The 21,474-nt window shown below is 43.2% G+C and overlaps 1 protein-coding gene across 2 annotated transcripts in view; it reads right to left on the bottom strand.

Annotated features, from left to right (window-relative positions):
• LOC140731171 (olfactomedin-like protein 2A) overlaps nucleotides 1-14,656 on the bottom strand; it is a 48,266-nt gene extending 33,610 nt beyond the window's left edge. The window contains exon 1 of one of the 2 annotated variants that reach the window (XM_073052588.1): nucleotides 14,177-14,656. In XM_073052588.1, the coding sequence (XP_072908689.1) occupies nucleotides 14,177-14,260 (84 nt within the window). In that variant the 5' untranslated portion in view covers nucleotides 14,261-14,656. The remainder of the gene's footprint in view (nucleotides 1-14,176) is intronic. The other variant, XM_073052589.1, reaches the window with a different exon arrangement.
• Between the last annotated feature and the right edge of the window lie 6,818 nt (nucleotides 14,657-21,474).

Below are 21,474 nucleotides of genomic sequence, written 5' to 3'. Positions count from 1 at the left end.
AATAGGCAGTTAGCACACAGCACCCCTGTGGCCATTCCCCTCAATAATGAGTTTAGGATACTGTTGAGGGGAATGCCATGGAGACCAGGTTACTGGCAGAAAGAAAAGAGGGAGAAGAGGGGAGCGGTAGTGATAGGGGACTCAATAGCCAGAAGAACAGATAGGAGATTCTGTGGACATGAACGGGATATCCAGATGGTATGTTGCCACCCAGGTGCCAGGGTCAGGATTCTCTCGGATTGCGTCCACGGAATTTTGTAGAGGGAGGGAGAGCAGCCAGATGTCTTGGTACATATATTGGTACCAATGTCATAGGAAGGAAAAGTAAAGAGGTCTTGAAGAGAGAATTTAAAGAGCTAGGCAGAAAGCTGAGAAGCAGGACCTCCACGGTAGTAATTTCTGGAAATCTACCTGTGTCACGCCCCAGTGAGGGTAGAAACAGAATGATTTGGCAGACAAATATATGGCTGAGAAGCTAGGCAGGGAATGGGGCTTCAGGCTCTTGGATCATGGGGAGCTCTTCTGGGGGGAGGGGAATATGATCTGTACTAAAGGGACAGGCTTCACCTGAACCTGAGGGGGAACCAATATTCTCTCCATCTCCAATACGATCCCATCACCAAGCATATCTTTCCCTCTCCCCACTTTCTTATTTCCGCAAGAATCGCTCCCTACACAACTCCCTGTCCATTTGTCTCTCCCACTGATCTCCCTCCTGGCACTTATCCTTGCAAGCAGAACATATGCCACACCTACCCCTACACCTCCTTCCTCACTGACATTCAGAGCCCCAAACAATCCTTCCAGATGAAGCAATATTTCACCTGTGAGTCTGCTGGGGTCATTGCTGTAACTGGTGCTCCCAGTGTAGCCTCCTGTATATCAGTGAGATCCAACATGGAGTAGGAGACCGCTTCACTGAGCACCTGTCTGCCAGAAAATGTGGGATCTCCCAGTGGCCACCCATTTTTATTCCAATTCTGACATGGCCTGCTCTACTGTCGTGATGAGACCGCACTCAGGTTGGAGGATCAACACCTTATATTCAGGTGCTCCTCCCCCTTCCATGGCCTTCTGTCCTCTCCTATCAGACTCCCCCTTCTCCAACTTTGTATCTCTTTCACCAAGCAACTTCCCAGCTCTTTACTTCATCCCTCCCCCTTCCCGGTTTCACCTATCACCCTGTCTTTCTTTCTCCCCTCCCCCTTACCTTCTTAATCTGACTCCTCACCTTTTTTCTCCCAAGTGCTGATGACGGGTCTTGGCCCAAAACATAGACTGTATGCATTTCCATAGAAGTTGCTTAGCCTGCAGAGTTCCTCCAGCATTTTGAGTGGGTTGCAATGAAATACAATGTTGGAAAATGCATGGTCATGCACTTCGGTAGAATAAATAAGTATGTAGACTATTTTCTAACGGGAGAAAAACCAAAAATCTGAGATGCAAAGGGACTTGTGCAGAACATCCTAAAGTTTAACTTGCAGGTTGGAGGTGCAGTAAGGAAGGCAAATGTAATGATAGCATTCATTTCAAAATTTCTAGAATACAAGAGCAGGGATGTGATACTGAGGCTTTATAATACTGAGGCTTTATAAGGCACTGGTGAAGCTTTGCCTTGAGTACTGTGAACAGTTTTGGGCTCCTATCTGAAAGATGTGTTGGCTTTGGAGAGGGTTCAGAGGAGGTTCACAAGGATGATTCTGGGGATGAAAAGCTTATCATATGAGCAACATTTGATGGCTTTGGGTCTGTACACACTGGAATTTAGAAAGATGAGAGGGGATCCCATTGAAACCTTTTGAATGCTGAAATGCCTAGACACAGTAGATGTGGAAAGGATGTTTCCCATGGTAGGGGAGTCTAGGACAACTGAGGCGGAGCTTAAGAGGGTTAATGGCACCTAACAGCGACTCCTTTGCTTGCATCTTCAGAAACAGCTCCATTTCCATCTTTAATATCTCCATTTTTCCCTGTCAGGGTTCTTTTGAAGACCCTGACCTGGAGTTACATGCTGACTACGGTTCTTTGCGGGAATGGGACCTGTTCTTGGGGTTCCATAGCGGGCCGTTGTTCGGCACACTAAAGGCTCGGCCTAAGAGACCGGCTCGAATTCAGAAGCCTAGGATCTCAAGGCTCTGGAGATGGGTAGATTGAGGATCAGTGTCACGACAGGAGATCCATGTGTTGTCAGGGGAGTTGGAATATCTGCTGTGTGCCTGGAGACCCGGGATCTTTGTGATCTTTAGGCACAGAGCTCGAAAAAAAGCGACGCAACGGACTTTTAACATCATAAACCATCGATCATGTTATAAACAAGCCTCTCCACAGTCACCTCAAGCAGAGAAAACCTGATGGAGTGCCTGGCATTTTACTTCAGATTTCCTACATCTGCAGTATTTTATTTTGGATTGAAAATAATATTCAGTCTGCTGTCACTGTGGAAACTCCTGTGATGTCCCAAGGAAAACCCATAAATCCGAGTTCGGTGACACTTCAATAATGTTTAAAGTTGGTTACCTACAGTCCTTTAGAATAATGATCCCATTTTGCAAATTTATATGAAAAATGAGACGAATTGATTCACTTACATAAGAATTTGAGTTTTACAATGAAGCCAAAAGATTTGAAATAGATTGTGTAAAATGTAGATTTTGATTTGAAACTGTAAATTAAAATAAAGTATGGTGGCAGAAAAAGAATCTCAGGGTTGTATGTGGTGACATGAATGCACTCTGATAGTCAATTTCACTTTGAACTTTAAAATATCACCATGAGTGGAACAGTGGATATCTGGTCCTTTCTCCCCTGCACCCCCACCCCCCTGCTGGAGTGAAGGAGGCTCTGAGGAAACTTCATATTGATAGTTAAAACCATGAGGGACACGGAAAAGGTGAATGATTACGTCTTTTCCCAAGTGGGGGAATCTAAAACTATAGGGTAGAAGTTGGAAGTGAGAGGGGAAAGATTTGAAAGGGACAAGAAGGAACTTTTGTCAAATAGAGCAGGGGTTCCCAACCTGGGATCCACAGACCTCTTGCTTAATGGTTTTGGTCCATGGCATTGAAACAAGCTGGGACCTGCTAACATGGAGGATGGTGGCAGGAATATGGAATGAGTTGCCAGAACAAATGTTAGAGGCGGGTACAATTACATTGTTTAAAAGACATTTTGATAAGTATATGAATAGAAAAGGTTTGGAGAGATGTGGGCCAAAGGCAGGCAAATGGAGCTAGATTCAATAGACATCTTGGTCAGTATGGATGGATTATGCCAAAGGTCCTGTTTCATGCTGTATAATTCTATGGCTCTATATCCAAAATGGGGCAAATGATTCTGAATCTCAACTACACATGAACTCTGTCACGTATCTGATGAGAAACCCTACTAAGACTCTATTTGACCAACACAAACAATTGCAAGCTCTTTAATAGCAAACTGGTTTCATTGATTGCCCAGAGTTCTTGCTAGTACCACCCACAAAAACAAAGAATGTATGTAAAATAACAAGGAATTGTGGGTGTGAATTGTACTTTAAGAGTGGCGTTTACCTGAGAACAGAACATCTATTAACTTTAAAAGGCACAGGCAGCTTTCCTTTATTACCAGAGACCATCGAATACAAGACAAGGAAATTACACTGCAATTGTGAACGAGACTAATCAAGACACAACCTGGGTATTGGGTGGTGTTCTGGTCAGTGCATTATGGGAAAGACGTGACTGCACTGGAGAAATGGAAAATTAAAACCATGACAAAGCACCAGATAAAGCTAGAGATTCTTTTGCTTCAGAACAAGAGAGAATGAAGGTGAATTAATTATTATGTATAAAACTATGAGGGGACAGCAAATTGAAAACCCCTATTATTTTAAGACAGGTATTAATTTCCCAGCCTGAGGGTCATGGTTTCTAGAAATCAGTGCCTAAGGGGAAGAATGAAGAAATCTTCTTCACATCTAAACAATTAAACAGGATTTGAATACATTCTATATATCCCCGGCTTTGTTAATAAGCGAAATGTATCATGGTGGCAGAGACCATTCGCCAGAGTACTCCAAATAATAACTGCAGCAGGACGGGTATGAATATCTCTCCCAGACAGCATTGGCATTACTCACCTTAGGGTTTGTGCAAAACATTTATGAAATTCCTGAACTCTTGCACCTCTACATCCAACCAGAACCAACCATCAAAACATTTTTTACTTTTTAAATTTTATTAATTTTTTGGAATCTGGTCATAGAACATTACAGCACAGTACAGGCCCTTCAGCCCATAATGTAATGCCAACCTTTTAACTTCCTCTAAGATCAATCTAACCCTTCTCTGCTACATATTACCTACTTCCAACTCGGGAAAAAGTCTCTGGCTATCCCTCTTTCCATTTTGTACACCTCTATCAAGTCACTTCTGTCCTCCTCTCCAGAAGGAAAAACCTTAGCTCATACAACTGATCATCAACTACCCATCCCTTGATACCCCTAGAAAAGGTAGTGGTAACCCTCATTTCCAAACTCACTTAAGTCACAGGACATTGGTTCGTTAAGGTTGTTAAAGCCAAGAAAGGTAGTGGTGACATGCTCCTGCTACCCATTAAAAGCTCCCAATGGCGTACGACTCAAATAGCCTCTGACAACTAAGTCTAGCTCCTGACTTGTGGCTTAGCTGCTAAGCCTGGCGGAACCGTTTCTACTAACAGGGAAAGAGGCAAAAGTGGGCTACTGGCACATTAAAGCCAGTCGTCGTGGGCAGATGCGGCTGGTAGGGTGTGGTTGGCAGCTCATGTAGGAGAAGGAAAACTGATCTCAAATCTCCACTGCCTTGCGGCTATACCCATAAACCCAGAGGGAAAAATCCAGAGCTGGAGTCCCTGAGGCAGTCCTACGTTAAACTCAATGCAGACTGGCAACTCCGATGATGCTGCTGGTACTAAACTGTATCGGTCTCTGCCGTTCCTTTGGGTTCATCAGATGAGTGGAGAGGGGAAGCTTGCTACATGGGCAACAGCTTGCTCTCCATATTGTACTGCCCTGGCTTGCATATCTAGACAACTAGGACACAAAATCCATCAACGACCCTAACTGACGGAGGCCTCATTCCTGCATTATGACATAGGGAAAAGCCTTTTGGCCCATCAAGTTTATCCCAGCTCACAGAACAATCACATTCTTCATTTTGCCTGTACCTACTTCCCCAATGTCCCCATCAAATGCCCACAAACTCTAACACTCACCTACACACCGGGGCAACCCAAATCAACAGCCAGTCTTTCAGCTGCTACAGTAGGAAAGGGAGCTCTGCTGTGGGAAAGGGAGTCCAGGATATGAAGGCAGCAGAAGTAAGGAGCTTGATAGAATGGCATGTGACTGGATTGGGAACCTGGTGATGTTCCCTGGCACCTGGTACCCTTGCCTTTCTTGGTGGCTGGAGAGATGCCGTCAGAGTAATATGGACATAGACTTGCTTTGTAGATGGTACACCACTGCAGCCAGTGTGCTAGTCAGGGCAATGAAACAGGAGAAAAATTGGAATTCTAAGCCTCAATTACAGGTAGACACACGACAGAAATAGGAGCAGCTGATGTTGCAAATGCATCGCAGTTCCGGTGACCTGGATTCCATCCTGATCTCTGCCACTGTCTCTGTGGAGTATGCAAGGTCTCCCTGAGACAGCATTAGTTACCCCAGGCGTTCCAAGTTCCGACCTCACCCAGTGGGTGGCAGGAGATTTGGGGAGGTGGGGGACACGTATGTGAAAACAGAATCTTGGAATGCTACAGCACAGAAACAGGCCATTCAACCCATCTAATCCATGTTAAACTATTAATTTGCCTTTTCCATCAACCTGCACCTGGACCATAGCTCTCCATACCCCTCATATCCACCTGCTTGTCCAAATTTCTCTTAAAATGTTGAAATCGGATGTACATCCATTACTTCCATTGGCAGCATGTTCCATACTTACACCAGCCTGAGTGAAGAAGTTCCCCCTCATGTTCCCCATAAACATTTCACCTTTTACCCTTAACCCATGACCTTGGGTGAGACTGGAACTCAATCTCAGTGGAAAAAGCCTGCTTGCATCTACCCTATCTATCTATAATACAAGTCGATGGGCAGAATAATCTCCTATGACATGAAGGAATATGAAATAAGTAGTAAATGTTGAAAAGCACCCATCAAGTCAGGTAGCATCTACGGAGATAAAAATGGAGTTAATATTTCACTGACAAAGCTCTATAGATGTGTAGTGGAGAGTACATTGACTGGCTGCATCACAGCCTGGTATGGAAACATCAATGCCTTTGAATAGAAACTCCTACAAAAAGTAGTAGATACAGTCCAGCTTATCCCCACCATTGAGCACATCGACACGAAGCATTGTCCACAAGAAAGCAGCATCCATCATCAGGGACCCCCACCACCCAGACATGCTCTCTTCTCACTGCTGCCATCAGGAAGAAGGTGCAGGAGCCTCAGGACCCACACCAGCAGGTTCAGGAACAGTTATTAGTCCTCAACCATCAGGCTCCTGAACCAAAGGGGATAACTTCACTCACCCTCATTTGCCCAATCATTGAAATATTCCCACAACCTATGGACTCACTTTCAAGGACGCTTTATCTCATGCTCAATATTAATTGCTTATTTATTTATTATTACTTTCTTTTTGTATTTGTTGTATTTTGCTAACTGGTTCAATGTCCAAGTTGATGTAGTCTGTCATTGATTCTATTGTGGCTATTATTCTATTATGGATTTATTGAGTATGCCTGCAAGAAAATAAATCTCAGGGTTGTATATGGTGACATATGTACTTTGATAAGAAATTTACTTTGAAGTTTTTTACCTTCATGATGAATTCTGATAAGAGCTAATTGACTTGAAAACAGTAACTTTCTCCCAAGTTGCTGCCTAATGTGCTGAGTTTTCAAACAAACCCTGTTTTTTATTTCAGATTTCCAGCACTGGGAACTTTTGCTTTTCACTTAAATTCACTTTCTAATCAGCAGACATTTTAATATCTGTCACTATTTTTCTTCATATCTCAACTTTAAGGCCCTTGAGATGCTCTATATTACAGATCAACCCCAGTAACTAACACCAACACACACATCTACCCAGCTGGCACTGTTCCCCTACTTTGGATTAGGCCATCTTTCAACTTTCATTTTGTTAAATTTAACCTTAATAAATATTTCATCAACAATCATGGTCATTGATAGAAAGAATAAGCTCAGAGTAAAGACAGATTGAAGACTATGATCGACTACATCATAGGACACAGCACGTAATGATGATGATATATTTCATCCTACACATGACATCTTTATTGTTGAATTGTATCCTTTCAAATTAATCTAACTGTTAATAATTACCTAAGGCAATTGCTACACATTCCCTAAATAATGCTCTAATTCTTTCTTTAACTAGTTGTGAATTCCCTGAGATTAGTTCAGTAGTAATTGTCATCTCAATCCGTGCACAATTCGATCCTGTGCCTCAGAGGCGGGCAAACCTTGTGAGTTTGTAACACGACAGATTCTGCAGTTGCTGGAAATCCAGAGCAACAAGCACAAAATGCTGGAGGAACTCGGCAGGTCAGGCAGTGTCTTGGGAACGGAGTAAATAGTCAATGTTTCAGGCTGAGACCCTTCATCAGGGCTGGAAAGGAAGGGGGCAGAAGCCAGAGTAAGAAAGTGGGGGAGGGGAAGGAGTACAAGCTGGCAGGTGACAGATGAAATCAGGAGAGAGGTAAGTGGGATGAAGTAAGAAGTTGGGAGAGGTTAGGTGGAAAAAATAAAGGGCTGAAGAAGGAGAGATCTAATAGGAGAAGAGAGTAGACCATGGGAGAAGGGGAAGGAGGAGGGGCACCAGAAGGAAGTGAAGGGCAAGTGAGCAGAAGGGGTGATAAGGGAGCCAGAAAGGGGAATGGAAAAAGAGAACAGGAGGAGGAATTACCATAAGTTAGTTCAATGTCAGGTTGGAGTTTACCCAGATGGAATAGGAGGTGTTTTTCCTCCAACCTGAGTGTAGCCTCACAGTGCAGTAGAGGAGGCCATGAGGCAAGATGTTGGAAGGGGAATAGGAAGTAGAAATTAAAATGGGCAGCCTCTGGAAAAGCCTGCCTTTTGTGGCAGACAGAGCAAAGGTGTTCATGAAGTGAACTATGTGAATCTGTAGTCTAGAAACACAGCAGGAGTCCGGCAATAGCTCTCCAACAGCTGATCAAACACAGATAACAGGTTCAGATTGGAATTGAAAAGAACATGAAGTTAATTTGGTCCAACTTTGTTCACAGCTACTCCACCAGCTATGGGACTTCCACACAGCAATACAGTGGGTCACTGTGGAGTTGTGGGTATATTACACAGGGTCTGTCTGGCTTCAATGATACTTGTCATAAAGTTCACATTAATAGTAAAAATAGATTTAGAAAGTACTTGGCACATGGTTACCTCAGCTGTGTCTCTTAGTTGTTCCCAGAACAGCCTCACGTCCTTAAAAAGTGTGGCCTGTCATAATCAGTGGCTCGTGGGGGTGGGGGCATGTATTTACTGTAACTAAGTGTGAACAAATGGGCTTTCATTCAGAAAGGTTTGTGAGCTACTGGTGTAATGGATATGGTGTAACGGACAAGTTAGCCAAATAAATGACAGGAGCCTTCTGGTGTCAGTGTCAGAGCAGGGGAAAGTAACGATGCCTTCTCTTGAAATTCAATCTCCAAACTCCATCATGGCCATAAATGCTGCAGGCCGAATGTAGTTCATGAGTGAAGGAAAGTTCCAGCATAATTTCTGGATCTTTTTTTTTTAATTGTCTGTCTTTTTGTTTGTTATTCTAAATTGGTCAGAGGACAGAAATAGGGGTACTCAGGATGCCCTGGCATTCTATGTACTTCTCTGAAATCTTGTCATGGCCATAATGTAGAGATTTATGACAGCAGTTTTGTGTACAGCAAGATCCCAGAGTCAAATTAATTACGTTAGTGATGTGGGCGGCTTGCTGAATTCTGGCCAAGAGTTCAGGGGAGCTCCACTTACAGGGACATTCAGATGTTTTCACTCCGTGGGAGGAGGGATACAGTGACCCTTCTAAAATCTTGACTTGAGCAAACTGACAATGCTCTGACCGTGCAGGAAGGAGTCAAGGACGCCTGTGGTATTTGTCCTGGCCTGCAAACTGTTTTTGGAATAATAAGAAAAACAAAATTCTTTGTTCATATTCCTGCTTCCTCTGTGGCACAGTGACAACCCAGTCGTCCCACTGCCAAAGCTTGGTCTTATTTCCTGAGTGACAATGACAAGATTATGCCTTATAAGGCTTTGGTCAGACTGCACTTGAAGGATTGGGAGCAGTTTTGGGCCCCTTATCTACAAAAGGATGTGCTGGCATTAGAGAGGAGTTCACAAGAATAATCCCAAGAATTAAAGGGTTAACGTATCAGGAGGGTTTGATTGCTCTGGGTCTGTACTCACTCAAGCTTAGACGAATGGGGGGGGGGGGGCACGGAATCTTATTGAAACCCATCAAATATTGAAAGGCCTTAATAATATCAACATAGAGAACCTGTTTCCTATACCATGGGAGTCTAGGAACAGAGAGCACAGCCTCAGAATACAAGGTCATCCCTTTAGAACAGGATGAGAATGAACTTCTTTAGCAAGAAGGTGATGAATCTTTGGAATTCATTGCCACAGACGGCTGCTTAGGCAAGTCATTGAGTATATTTTAAAGCTTAAGTTGATAGGTTCTTGATTAGTGAGGGTGTCAAAGGTTACAGGGAGAAGACAGGAGAATGGGACTGAGAGGGACAATAAATCAGCCATGACTGAATGGTGGAGCAGGGTCGATGGGCCAAATGGTCTAATTCTGCCCCTATGTCTTATGGTTTCATGGACTCTACAGCATCAGTTAGACCTTGTAGATAGCAGGTGGGTTCCAGGAACTGATGGGTGAATAATCTAACAGAAGACCTTAAAATACAGGAGCAGAAATAGGCCATTCTGCCCAACTAATCTGCTCCACAGTTCCATCATGGCTGATATATTATCCCTCTCAATTTTTGCCTTTTCCCCATTCAAGAGCCTATCAACCTCCACTTTAAATATACCAATTTTCCATTTAAACTGATGGATAAATTCATGTGCAATGCCCTTGAACTTCACCAGCTGCATGGAAGCCCTTTCCTGCAGAGAAAGTACCTGGGAAATTTCACACTCATAGGAGCACATAACTAACTGGCTGGTGGTGTAGTGGCATCAGCACTGGACTTCAAGGTGAGTGGTCCATGGTTCGAATCTGGCTGGGTCCTTGCATGCTTTCCATCCGTGCTGGGTTGAGCATTGAGCTAAAGAAATAGCAAGGTGGTCGCCCAATGCGCCACAAGGTGCAGAAAGGAACAACAAGGAGCATGTAATGAATACAGCACCAGAGATCATTTGGCCCATCAAATCTATACCTGCTCTCTGGAGAAAACCTTTTGTCTATATCATCCTCCCACCCTTCCTACACCCTCTGTCCATCATTTTGAACCAGTGTCCCTGGGTCTTTGAACCATGCATTATGAAAAACCAATACTTTTGAATTTACTCCAGCTAAACCCATTATCCTGCCCAACTTTTCCTAGTTCGCTGTGCTCCAAGGCTAACCCCATCTTCTCCACTCTGGACCCCACCATTGGAATCCATGATACAATCATGTATGTTGATAAATATTTGAACTACGAAACCCTCCCCATTACATTTAATCTCCTGCTGTGTTTTTCTGGCATTTTTGTACTGAGATTCCCAGCATTTATTCAGATTCAGATTTATTTATCTCATGAACATCGAAACTACAGTGAAATGTGTTGTTTGCATTAACACCCAATGATATGCTGGTGCAGCCCACAAGTGTTGTCACACCTTCTGGCGCCAACATAGCATGCCCAATATGTTTGGCAGAACACAGAACACAACAAGCAACAAGACAATAGCAAAACAAGTCCCGTTCCTCCCTCCCTCCCACTCACCCACCAATGCACAAACACAGACCGCTTAACACCAGGACAGGCTGTCTTTGCCCTCCAGTCAATATTATTATTCAGCCAATATTAATATCCAGTTCATATTATTAAGCACGATTCTGAGCTTGAGTGAGAAAACTGGAAACTGTGGGGGTGGCATGGTAGCGGAATGTTAATACAGGGTAGTGACCCAGGTACAACTCCCTCCACTATCTGTAAGGCATTTGTAGATTCTCCCTGTGAATGCGTGGTTTCCTACGGGTGCTCCGGTTTGCTTCCACATTCCAAAGGTGTACGGATTAGTAGGTTAATTGGTCACATGGGTGTAATTTGGCAGTGTGGACTTGTGGGCCAGAAGGGCCTGATACGCTGTTGTATCTGTCAGTAATAAAAAGCCAAAGAACTCTCATAGAACTCCAAGCACTGAACAGCAGCCCTGTCACCTTACTGAATAAAATCTTCCTGTATTTGTGAACTGTAGTCATTTGGTTCTGTGTTTGTAGACCTCCCAATCTGTAGGATATATTTGTTTAAATAATCATACCAGATGCTAATAATCTACAGTAAGTTAAAAGCTCCAGGCAAGAGTGCCACCTCCAGGGAGACTCCAAGTCTGAAGGGAGACACATTAGAGTCTGCAGATGCTGGAATCCAGAACACACAAATAAATGCTTGAGGAACTCAGCAAGTTAGGCAGCATCTACAGAGGAGAATGGACAGTTGAGACCCTTCCTTCATCTGGACTAATTTGGTCTACACACACAAAATGCTGGTGGAACACAGCAGGCCAGGCAGCATCTTATAGGAAGAAGTACAGCTGACATTTCGGGCCGAGTCCCTTTGTCAGGACTGACTCGGCCCGAAACATCGACTGTACTTCTCCTTATAGATGCTGCCTGGCCTGCTGCATTCCACTAGCATTTTGTGTGTGTTGCTTGAATTTCCAGCATCTGCAGATTTCCTTGTGTTTGCTAATCTGGTCTAGTCCAGATGAAAGATCTGGACCCGAAACATTGACTTCACTTCCCTGCACTGATGCTGCCTGACCCATTGCATTCCTCCAGCACTTCCTTTAGTTGGAACAGTCTGAATGTCTCTTTTAACCTTTTCAATTATGTATCCACGCCACACCGCCCAAGAACCAAATGCTGATAGTACAATATTGCAAATATTCAAAAATTAAATTAGTTTTAGATCAGATAATTTATGAAAAGATACGAATTTTAGTTCGGCATTTAAATCTAATCCTTGAATTATTTAAACAACGCTGCTATAATAACAATAATTATCGTTAACCGTGCGGCAGCGCGGTCCTGTAGTGTTAGCACAACACTTTGCGGTGCCAGAGACCCGGACCCGCCATTGCCTGTAAGGAGTTTGTACATTCTCCCTGTGACCACATGGGTTTTCCCCAGGTACTCCCATAGTCCAAATGCCGACCGGTTGGTAGGTTAATTGGTCATTGTAAATTGTCTCGCGATTAATTTCTGGTTAATCGGGCGATTGCCAGGTTGTGTGGTTTAAAGGGCCTGTTCCGTGCTGTATCGTAATCAATAAGTACCTTTCTCTTTGGTCAACATTCATCTCCACACATTGTTGGCAAGAGAAGAATTAAAGTAGGTCTCATCTCAGTGTTCCTGCAAATGGACGGGTAATCCACTTTGAAAAGTGGCCGAGAATGGTCCAATTAACCCCCCCCCCCACCCCACCCCACCCCACCCCACCCCACCCCACCCCACCCCGTCAGTGCCCAGCCTCTGCTTCCCCGTGTCCTCCTTCAGAGAGCTGCAGAGGAATCACAGGCAAGAACCCTAACCCTAACGCTCCTTTCCATTTGCCTTGCTAACTCAGCTCGTTCTTTGACAGTATTGGATGAGACAGTTCAGTCGCTGGCCATTCAGTTAGATCATTACTGACCAGCGCCTTAACTATTTACGGTCCTTTGTCCCACATTTCTGACAAATCTCTGGCAAATTTCAGTTTCAGTATTTCCAACGAAGATACCTCTATATAATGTGAAGGAAGCCGGTCACACCTACATCCAACCAGAGGATATACCCTCTCTCCCCCTACCCCACCGAATCTCCAAGTCATTATAAACACCTCAATTATTCCAGCACTTGGAGTGATTTTCATTCAAATCCACCCAGGCCTGATCTGCTTACTACGCGGAGCTGAACAATTCCTTGCTGCAACAGAAAAGTTCATCTCGGTTTGGTTTCTCCAGGAATATCGCTTGCCTTGTTTCAGGTTGAGGCATAAAGTTAACTTAAAGAATTGTGGCAACTAGGCAGAAAGTGTTTGGTTTTAACATTTGAAATTCTGGATTGTAAGTGGCTGATAATTAACGTAAAACTGTGTCAGGTCTTAATTATTGTAGGTTTTGGAACTGGGATCAGAAGCGGCTTTTTAATAGCTACAATGTAACAAAGTCCAGATCAAATTATAGACCTGGCATGAGCTAAACACTCCGAAGTTGTGGGATCACCACTGACACTTTAATGAAATCATAAAATCGGAGGGAGTCCTTCATAACTGCAAATTTTAAATATCGCAACAATCAATTTGCATGTTTTTTCTCCAGTTGTTAAAAATGCTATAACTCTAAAAGCTCTATATGAATTCTATAATCATCGCATAAACTATTTATAAATGAAAAATAATTCACTTTCAAAATAGTATCACATGTTCGACAAAAAATTCTATATTGTTTAATCACAACAGCGAACTTTGGCAGGAAACGCCATCCTCCGCCTGCTTAATTCGTGGCTAAAATGCAGTCACTTTGATTATTGAAATCCATTTTAAACTGGGGGTGGGGGTGCTTGATTTGTTAGCTACAAGCAGGCAGCCTGCACAAGCATGTGTGCAGAAATCAGCCTGGTGCAGTTATAACGACCCACCTACTGTGTCTTTGCCGGGTTGAATCTAATCCAGATGTTCAGAACTCTCAAAACTTGTTTATAACAACACGAGGTTGACTTCTGTGACTGATCGACCCGTACAAAGCCCGCGATGTAAACCTATCAGCGCCTCTGTTTGTATTCGACACAGCGAGATACTTAACGGTAACAGGTTCTTCATAGCTTTTTAAAATCTGAGTGAACACTGGATTTACTATAAAATAATTAAATTATTTAACACATTGAAAAGATGACTTAAGGACTCACCTTACTAGTCGCAATTACTGCTTGCGGTAAGATGAGAAGATAAAGAACCGTTTTTAGAAGTATCCGCGTTGTTAGTAAATGCATTTTATATTCTCGGTGTTGAAGAAATCAAAGAGGTTGCAGCTTGAGGCGAGATCTCGGTGACAACACGAATGCTTTAAGCGGACATGGGCAAGAACGCCAAAGTCTTGCATCCAGCTCCTCCTTTAAAGCTATGGCAACTGCGACTGTGCGCTACACATTCCGTTTTCCCAGCAGAGAAGGCTATTTTTAATCCCCACTGTGTATTGAATGCGAGGGAGGGGCATTAATGATTACCAGTAAAGCACCAGCCCCCTGTGCAGCCGCTGCACGGGGTAGAGGGGCCGCCAGCTTATTGAAGTCCCCTGTCGGCAAAATTAAAATGATTTCATTTGGATGGGATAATGACGGATGGTATTGGTGTATCCCTTCGGCTTTGCAGCGACTCACGTTGTTACATGGGCTGGTTGGGAGGTGGTGTTTAATACGGTGAAACAGCAAGTGTTGCCCGGTTCCTCAGCCAACACTTCCCCGCGCCGCCTTCTCCTTCCTCCCTGATGCGGCTCCGCCATCTGGTGGCCGTCGACCCGCTACGATCACAGACTCAGAATTGAAGTTTGTTGTTTTGCGGCAGCAGTACAAAAGTATAAATGTCACTATAAATGTTAAAATAAATAACGCAAAAGAAAAGAATAAGGGGGTAGTAGCTGTTCATGGACCGTGCAGAAATCTGATGACGAGGGGAAAGAAGCTGCCCCCGAATCGCTGAGTGTGGGTTTTCGGGCTCCTGTACCTCCGCGCCTTGTGAAGGGAAGATATCCCAGATAGTGAGGGTCCTTCTTGCGGCTAAGATGTCCTCAGTGGTGGGGAGGGTTGTGCCCGTAATGGAGCTGGCAGTGTCTACAACCCTCTGCAGCCTCTGTACTGGAGGCTGTGATGCATCCAGTCAGAATGTCTCCACTCCACAACTGTTGACACTTGCAAGAGAGTTTGGTAACACACCGAATCTCCCCATACTTCTAACGAAGTCGAGTGACTGTCATACACACCAGGGTGCAGTGAAATTCCGACTTGGTAATAATAAAAACAAACTCAATGACGAACAGTGCAGAGTGCAATAGTGCAATCGGTAGTAGTGCAAAGTGACAGTAAAAGATTAATAAAGAACATCAGAAAGGAGCAGCATCACCGGGAAGGGGATGTGAAACAGGTGATTGGTTCAGGAGTCTGGGAAGAAGTTGTTCTTGAGTCTAGCTTTCTGGGCTTTCAAACACCTGCACCTTCTCCCTGCTGCATTAGACTGGGAATTGGAATTGATTTATTATCAAAAGTTCCGAGATACAGCCAACAGCTTGTCATGCAGATCGATTCATTACACAGTGCATTGATGTAGAACAAGGTAAAACAATATCAATGCAGAATAAAGTGTTATAGCTACAGAGAAAGTGCAGCGCAGGGAGACAGTAAGATGTCACAATTGGCTGTGGAGGCCAAATCATTGGATATATTTACAACGGAGGTGATGGGTTCTCCCAACCATTGAACACATCTACATGAAACTTTGCCATAGGAAAGCAGCATCCATCTTCTGAGATCTCCACCACCCAGGTCGTGGTCGCTTCAAACTGCTGCCATCAAGAGCCTCAGGACTCCCACCACCAGATTCAAGAACAGTTACCACCTTTCAACCGACAGGCTCTTGAACAAAAGGGGATAACTACACTCATTTGCCCATTTATTGAGATGTTCCCACAACCAATGATCTCACTTTAAGGACACTTTATCACATTATTTCATGTTCTTGTTATTTATTGCTATTTATTTATATTTGCATTTGCACAGTTTGTTGTCTTCTGCACTCTGGTTGATCTTTCATTGATCCTGTTATAGTTACTATTCTATAGATTTCCTGAGTATGCCCACATGAACATGAATCTCTGGGTTGTATTTTGATAATAAAATTTACCTTTAACTTTGGTTAGTATGGGCATAAAAGCTTATTGAGGGGAGGCAGGAGAACAGGGTTGAGAGGGATAATAAATCAGCATGATGAAATGGTGGAGCAGACTCGATGGGCCGAATGGCCTAATTCTCCTCCTATATCTTATAATGAAAAATAGATTAAAATAGCCAAAATACTTCAGAAGATGGACATTTGCCAAAACACCTAGCCAGTCAGGCAGCCTCTGTGGGAAGGTGAACAAGTCTGAAGCCTTTGTTCAATATAGATTTAAAGATGCATACACTATTAAACGTGGGTGGTGGGGTGGAGATACATCTCTACCAAAGGAGATGTAAGGCACTCCTTCCCACTGCTAGCCTGCAGGTCACCCTTGAGCAAGGTGTAGCTCCAGGTTAACACCCCCCCCCCCACCCAAGATCAGGGTCACATGAAGCCATCGGAGCAGGTGGTGGATGGTTGTATGAGCAGCTGGTGCAGATCACAAGTCCTGGCTATGTGACCATTAACACTAGGTAGACAATCTCTGAAGAGTATTGATCATGGCTGGGGTCACCCATCTTGTAAAGACACTGCCCAGAAGGCGGCAATGGCAAACCTCTTCTGTTGAAAAATTTGCCAAGAACAATCATGGTCATGAGACCACAATCGCCTACATGATACAACACAGCAGATAATGATGAAGCTTACACTATTAAGCAGCTATTAACATGCAGTAATGTCGTATAAAGAGCACCACCACCAGTTCCCCAGGATTAATGAATTTGGTATTTACTGATGATGTAAAGTGGTCAGTAACTTTAAATTCCTGGGTGTCACTATCTCTGCACCTGTCCTGGTCCCACCATATAAACATAATTGCAAAGAAAGCACAACAGCACCGCTACTTCCTCAGGAGTCTGCGGAGATTCAGCATGTCATCAAAAACCTTGGCAAACTTCTGTAGGTGTGTGGTGGAAAGTGTGTTGACTGTCTGCATTACAAGCTGGTATGGAAACACCAATGCCTTTGAGCGGAAAGTCATACAAAAGGTAGTGATTCGGCCCAGTACATCATGAGCAAAACCCTCCCAACCATTGAGCACATCTACATGAAACAGCGCCATAGAAAAGCAGCATCCATCATCAAAGATCCTCACCTCCCAGGACATGCTCTGTTCTCACTGCTGCCATCAGGTAGAAGGCGCAGGTGTCTCAGGACTCACACCACCAGGTTCAAGAACACCCTCAACCATACGGCTCTTGAACAAAGGGGGATAACTACACTCATTTAAGTACTCTTTATCTTGTTATTTCATGCTCATTATTTATTGCTATTCATTTATATCTGAATTTGCACCATTTGTTTACAGATGACAGTTCATGAGTTTTCAGTTTAGTTACTGTTCTATAGATTTGCTAAATATGCCCACAGAAATAGAAACTTAGGGTTAAAAGTGGTTACATGTATGTACTCTGATAATAAATTTTACTTTGACCTTTGAACTTTTGAATAAAGGAAATGAACATTAATTACAATGTTTTGCTAATGAGTAAGACCTTCATAATAACAACACCCAAAATGCTGGTGGAACACAGCAGGCCAGGCAGCATCTATAGGAAGAAGTACAGTCGACGTTTCGGGCCGAGACCCTTCGTCAGGACTAACTGAAAGAGGAGATAGTAAGAGATTTGAAAGTGGGAGGGGGAGGGGGAAATCCGAAATGATAGGAGAAGACAGGACAGGCAGCGATGAAGCTAAGAGCTGAAAAGTTGATTGGCAAAAGGGATACAGAGCTGGAGAAGGGGGAGGATCATGGGACGGGAGGCCGGGAGAAAGAAAGGGGGAGGGGAGCACCAGAGGGAGATGGAGAACAGGCAAGGAGTGATTGTGAGAGGGGCAGAGAGAGAAAAAAAAGGGGAGAAAAGAAAGGGGTGGAAATAATAAATAAGGGATGGGGTAAGAAGGGGAGGAGGGGCATTAGTTGGAGAAATTGAGTTGGAGAAATCAATGTTCATGCCATCAGGTTAGAGGCTACCCAGACAGAATATAAGGTGTTGTTCCTCCAACCTGAGTGTGACTTCATCTTGACAGTAGAGGAGGCCATGGATAGACATATCAGAATGAAAATGGGACGTGGAATTAAAATGTGTGGCCACTGGGAGATCCTGCTTTCTCTGGCGGACTGAGCGTTAATGCCCCTCCTCACCCCGTCCCTTATTTATTTATTTATTTATTCATTCATTCATTCATTTATCTATGTTTATTATTGTCCCCCTTTTTTCTCTCTCTTTGTTCTCTCTCTGCCCCTCTCTCAATCACTCTTTGCCTGTTCTCCATCTCCCTCTGGTGCTCCCCTCCCCCTTTCTTTCTCCCTAGACCTCCTGTCCCATGATCCTCTCCCTTCTCCAGCTGTGTATCCCTTTTGCCAATCACTTTTCCAGCTCTTAGCTTCATCCCTCCCCCTCCTGTCTTCTCCTATCATTTTGGATCTCCCCCTCCTCCTCCCACTTTCAAATCTCTTACTATCTTTTCTTTCAGTTAGTCCTGACAAAGGGTCTCGGCCCGAAACATCGACTGTACTTCTTCCTATAGATGCTGCCTGGCCTGCTGCGTTCCACCAGCATTTTGTATGTGTTGCTTGAATTTACAGCATCTGCAGATTTCCTCATGTTTGCGTTTTTAAAGACCTTCATAACCCAGCTTTGACATTTCAGTCACCTATTGTGACACCTCAATTACACTTGAAATAAACTATACATTCTTTCTACATAAATTTTATATTATCTTAAAGACAGTTGTAATTATTGGGATAATCATTTTAATTAAATAAATTGAACAAGCTATTTGCACAGCATAGTTTTGATTAATTGTTATCACAATAAGGTAAGTATTGAAAGGTCTTAGTTGCTGATGTATGACATTGAAATGAAATAATAATAAAATATTTGAGCTTTCAAACCTGTTAAGATATAATTACACTATTGTTATTTTAGCTTCCAAGTGAGGCATTTAATTTTATATCTGCAATGTTTAATTAGTTCTGTCAGCTACCTTGACAAAGTAATTAAGCAGCAGAGTCAAGTGGAAATTCCCAGAAGACAGCTGAAAAGATTGTGCCTATACTGTATTCAACATACAATTTTTTTGGATAAATTATTTTGGTCCAATATTTAGCAATAAGTGTACAAAATGTTTTTGCATCCATACACAAGCAATTTTATTTTATCTTTGACCGAACGCTACCGACTGGAGAACAGCTTTTAACTGCTTTATGTAAAACAAAATTGACTGTCTTCATCAGAATTGGAACAGGGACGGAATTGATTCCTGAGTTTGTCAGCAGGGGTCGCTGCAGAGCGGAGAACAACACTGGGTTGGGAAAGGATTGGAAATCCGTTCAAAGATCATCACAGTGTAAAACTACCGCTACACCTGGTGACCAGATGAAGTAAAATTTGATCCTTATCCTTGGAACCAATGTTTGATTTGACAACACACATGTGAAGATTAACAAAATAAACTTTAACTTGTATTACTTATTTTTTTCCATGATCACTCACCTAAATTATTTTAAATGTTTATTATATGTGAAACACAACTCTTGGAATTTTATACTGTATATTGCATGTTCATTTTATTGCAAATATAATTAGAAACACCTTGTTCTATATCAATGCTTTATGAACATTCAGTAAGTGAGGGCTTTGTATAAACAGTAGCTGTTTTCCACTTTGAATTATAATAAGTTTATAAGATGGTAAGAGGCATGGACTGGGTCAACACCCAAAGATATTTTCCCAGAGCAGAAATGGCTAATACTAGAGAGCATAATTTTAAGGAAGTACAGGGAGATGTCAGAGAAAGATATTTTTACACAGAAAGTGAAGTGTGCGTGGAACACTCTGTTAAGGATTGTGATAGACAGACACATTTAGAACATTTATGAAACTTTAGATAGGCACATGGATGAAAGAAAAATGGAGAGCTATGTATGAGGGAAGAGTTAGATTGATTTTGAGTAGGCTAAAAGGTTAGCACAACATTGTAGGCCAAAGGGCCTGTACTGTGCTGTGATGTTAAATGTTTTATAATACTTGTCATACTGTTGTCATACCTTAAAGTTGTCATAGCCGGAGTGGGGAGGGGTGGTAGAGAGGATAAGCTCCCACAACCTCTTAAATGCTCCCAATGGTGTTCATCTCAAATAGACTCTGACAACCAAATGCAACTCCTGGCCTGCACGTGTGGCTTAACAGAGTCTGACAGAACCATTTCTACTGACAGGAGAAGGGGCAAAGGCCGAGGTTGGCAGCTCACCTAGGAGAAGGAAAACTCTGATCTCAAACCTCTGCTGCCTTGTAGTTCTACCCTGTCATGGGGAAGCCTTCGGGAGTAAACCCTGAGGGAAAAATCCAGAGCTGGAGTTCCTAAGGCAGTCCTATGTTGTGTTCAACACTGATTGGCAACTTTGCGACATCGCTGTTTGGTGCTAAACTGTATCGGTCTCTGCTGTTCCTTTGGATTCATCAGTTGCGTGGAGAGGGGAGCCTGATGTGTGGGCAACAGTTTGCTCTCCATATCGTACTGCCTAGGCTTGCATACTGACTTGTGTATTGACTTCGTTAGCTGGAACACAATATCCATGGTCAACCTGACTAACGGAGGCTATCAACTAGAATCAAAATCTGTTCATGATTTTGAAAGAAATTACTACAAAAGAAAGCGTGGTCAGATTTCAGTATTTATTTTGTAATGCAACATCTTTGTCTTCAAAACAATATTCCACAAGTTATAATGTGCTAATGAATGGATAAGCTGGTTTGGAAATTTTGAGACATGGGAATAGTCAGTTTGGCTCCCTGCACGGTAGGTTGTGTCTTAACCAATCTTATGGAGTTTATCGAGGAAGTTAGACAGTGGCTGTTGCCTACATGGATTTTAGCAAGGCATTTGACAAGCACCTGCATCAGAGTTTGGTCAAGAAGGTTCAGTTGTCGACTGTACTTTTTTCCACAGATGCTGCCTGGCCTCCTGAGTTCCTCCAGCATTTTGTGTGTGTTGCTAAGATGAAGTAGTGAATTGAATTAGACATTGGCTTTGTGGGAGAAGCTAGAGAGTGGTAGCAGATGGTTGCCTCTCTGACTGGAGGCCTGTGGGAGTACTACAGGGATCAGTGCTGGGTTCATTGTTGTTTGTCATCTATATCAATGATCTGGATGATAATGTGGTTAACTGGATCAGCAAATTTGTGGATGACACCAAGGTTGGGGGTGTAGTGGACAGTGAGGAAGACTATCAGAGTTTGCAGCGGGTTCTGGACCAGCTGAAAAATAGA

This window comes from Hemitrygon akajei, chromosome 7, assembly GCF_048418815.1.
Source record: "Hemitrygon akajei chromosome 7, sHemAka1.3, whole genome shotgun sequence".
Taxonomy (NCBI): Eukaryota; Metazoa; Chordata; class Chondrichthyes; order Myliobatiformes; family Dasyatidae; genus Hemitrygon; species Hemitrygon akajei.
Note: the sequence above shows the minus strand (reverse complement) of the source record. Positions and strands in the feature narration are given on the sequence as shown.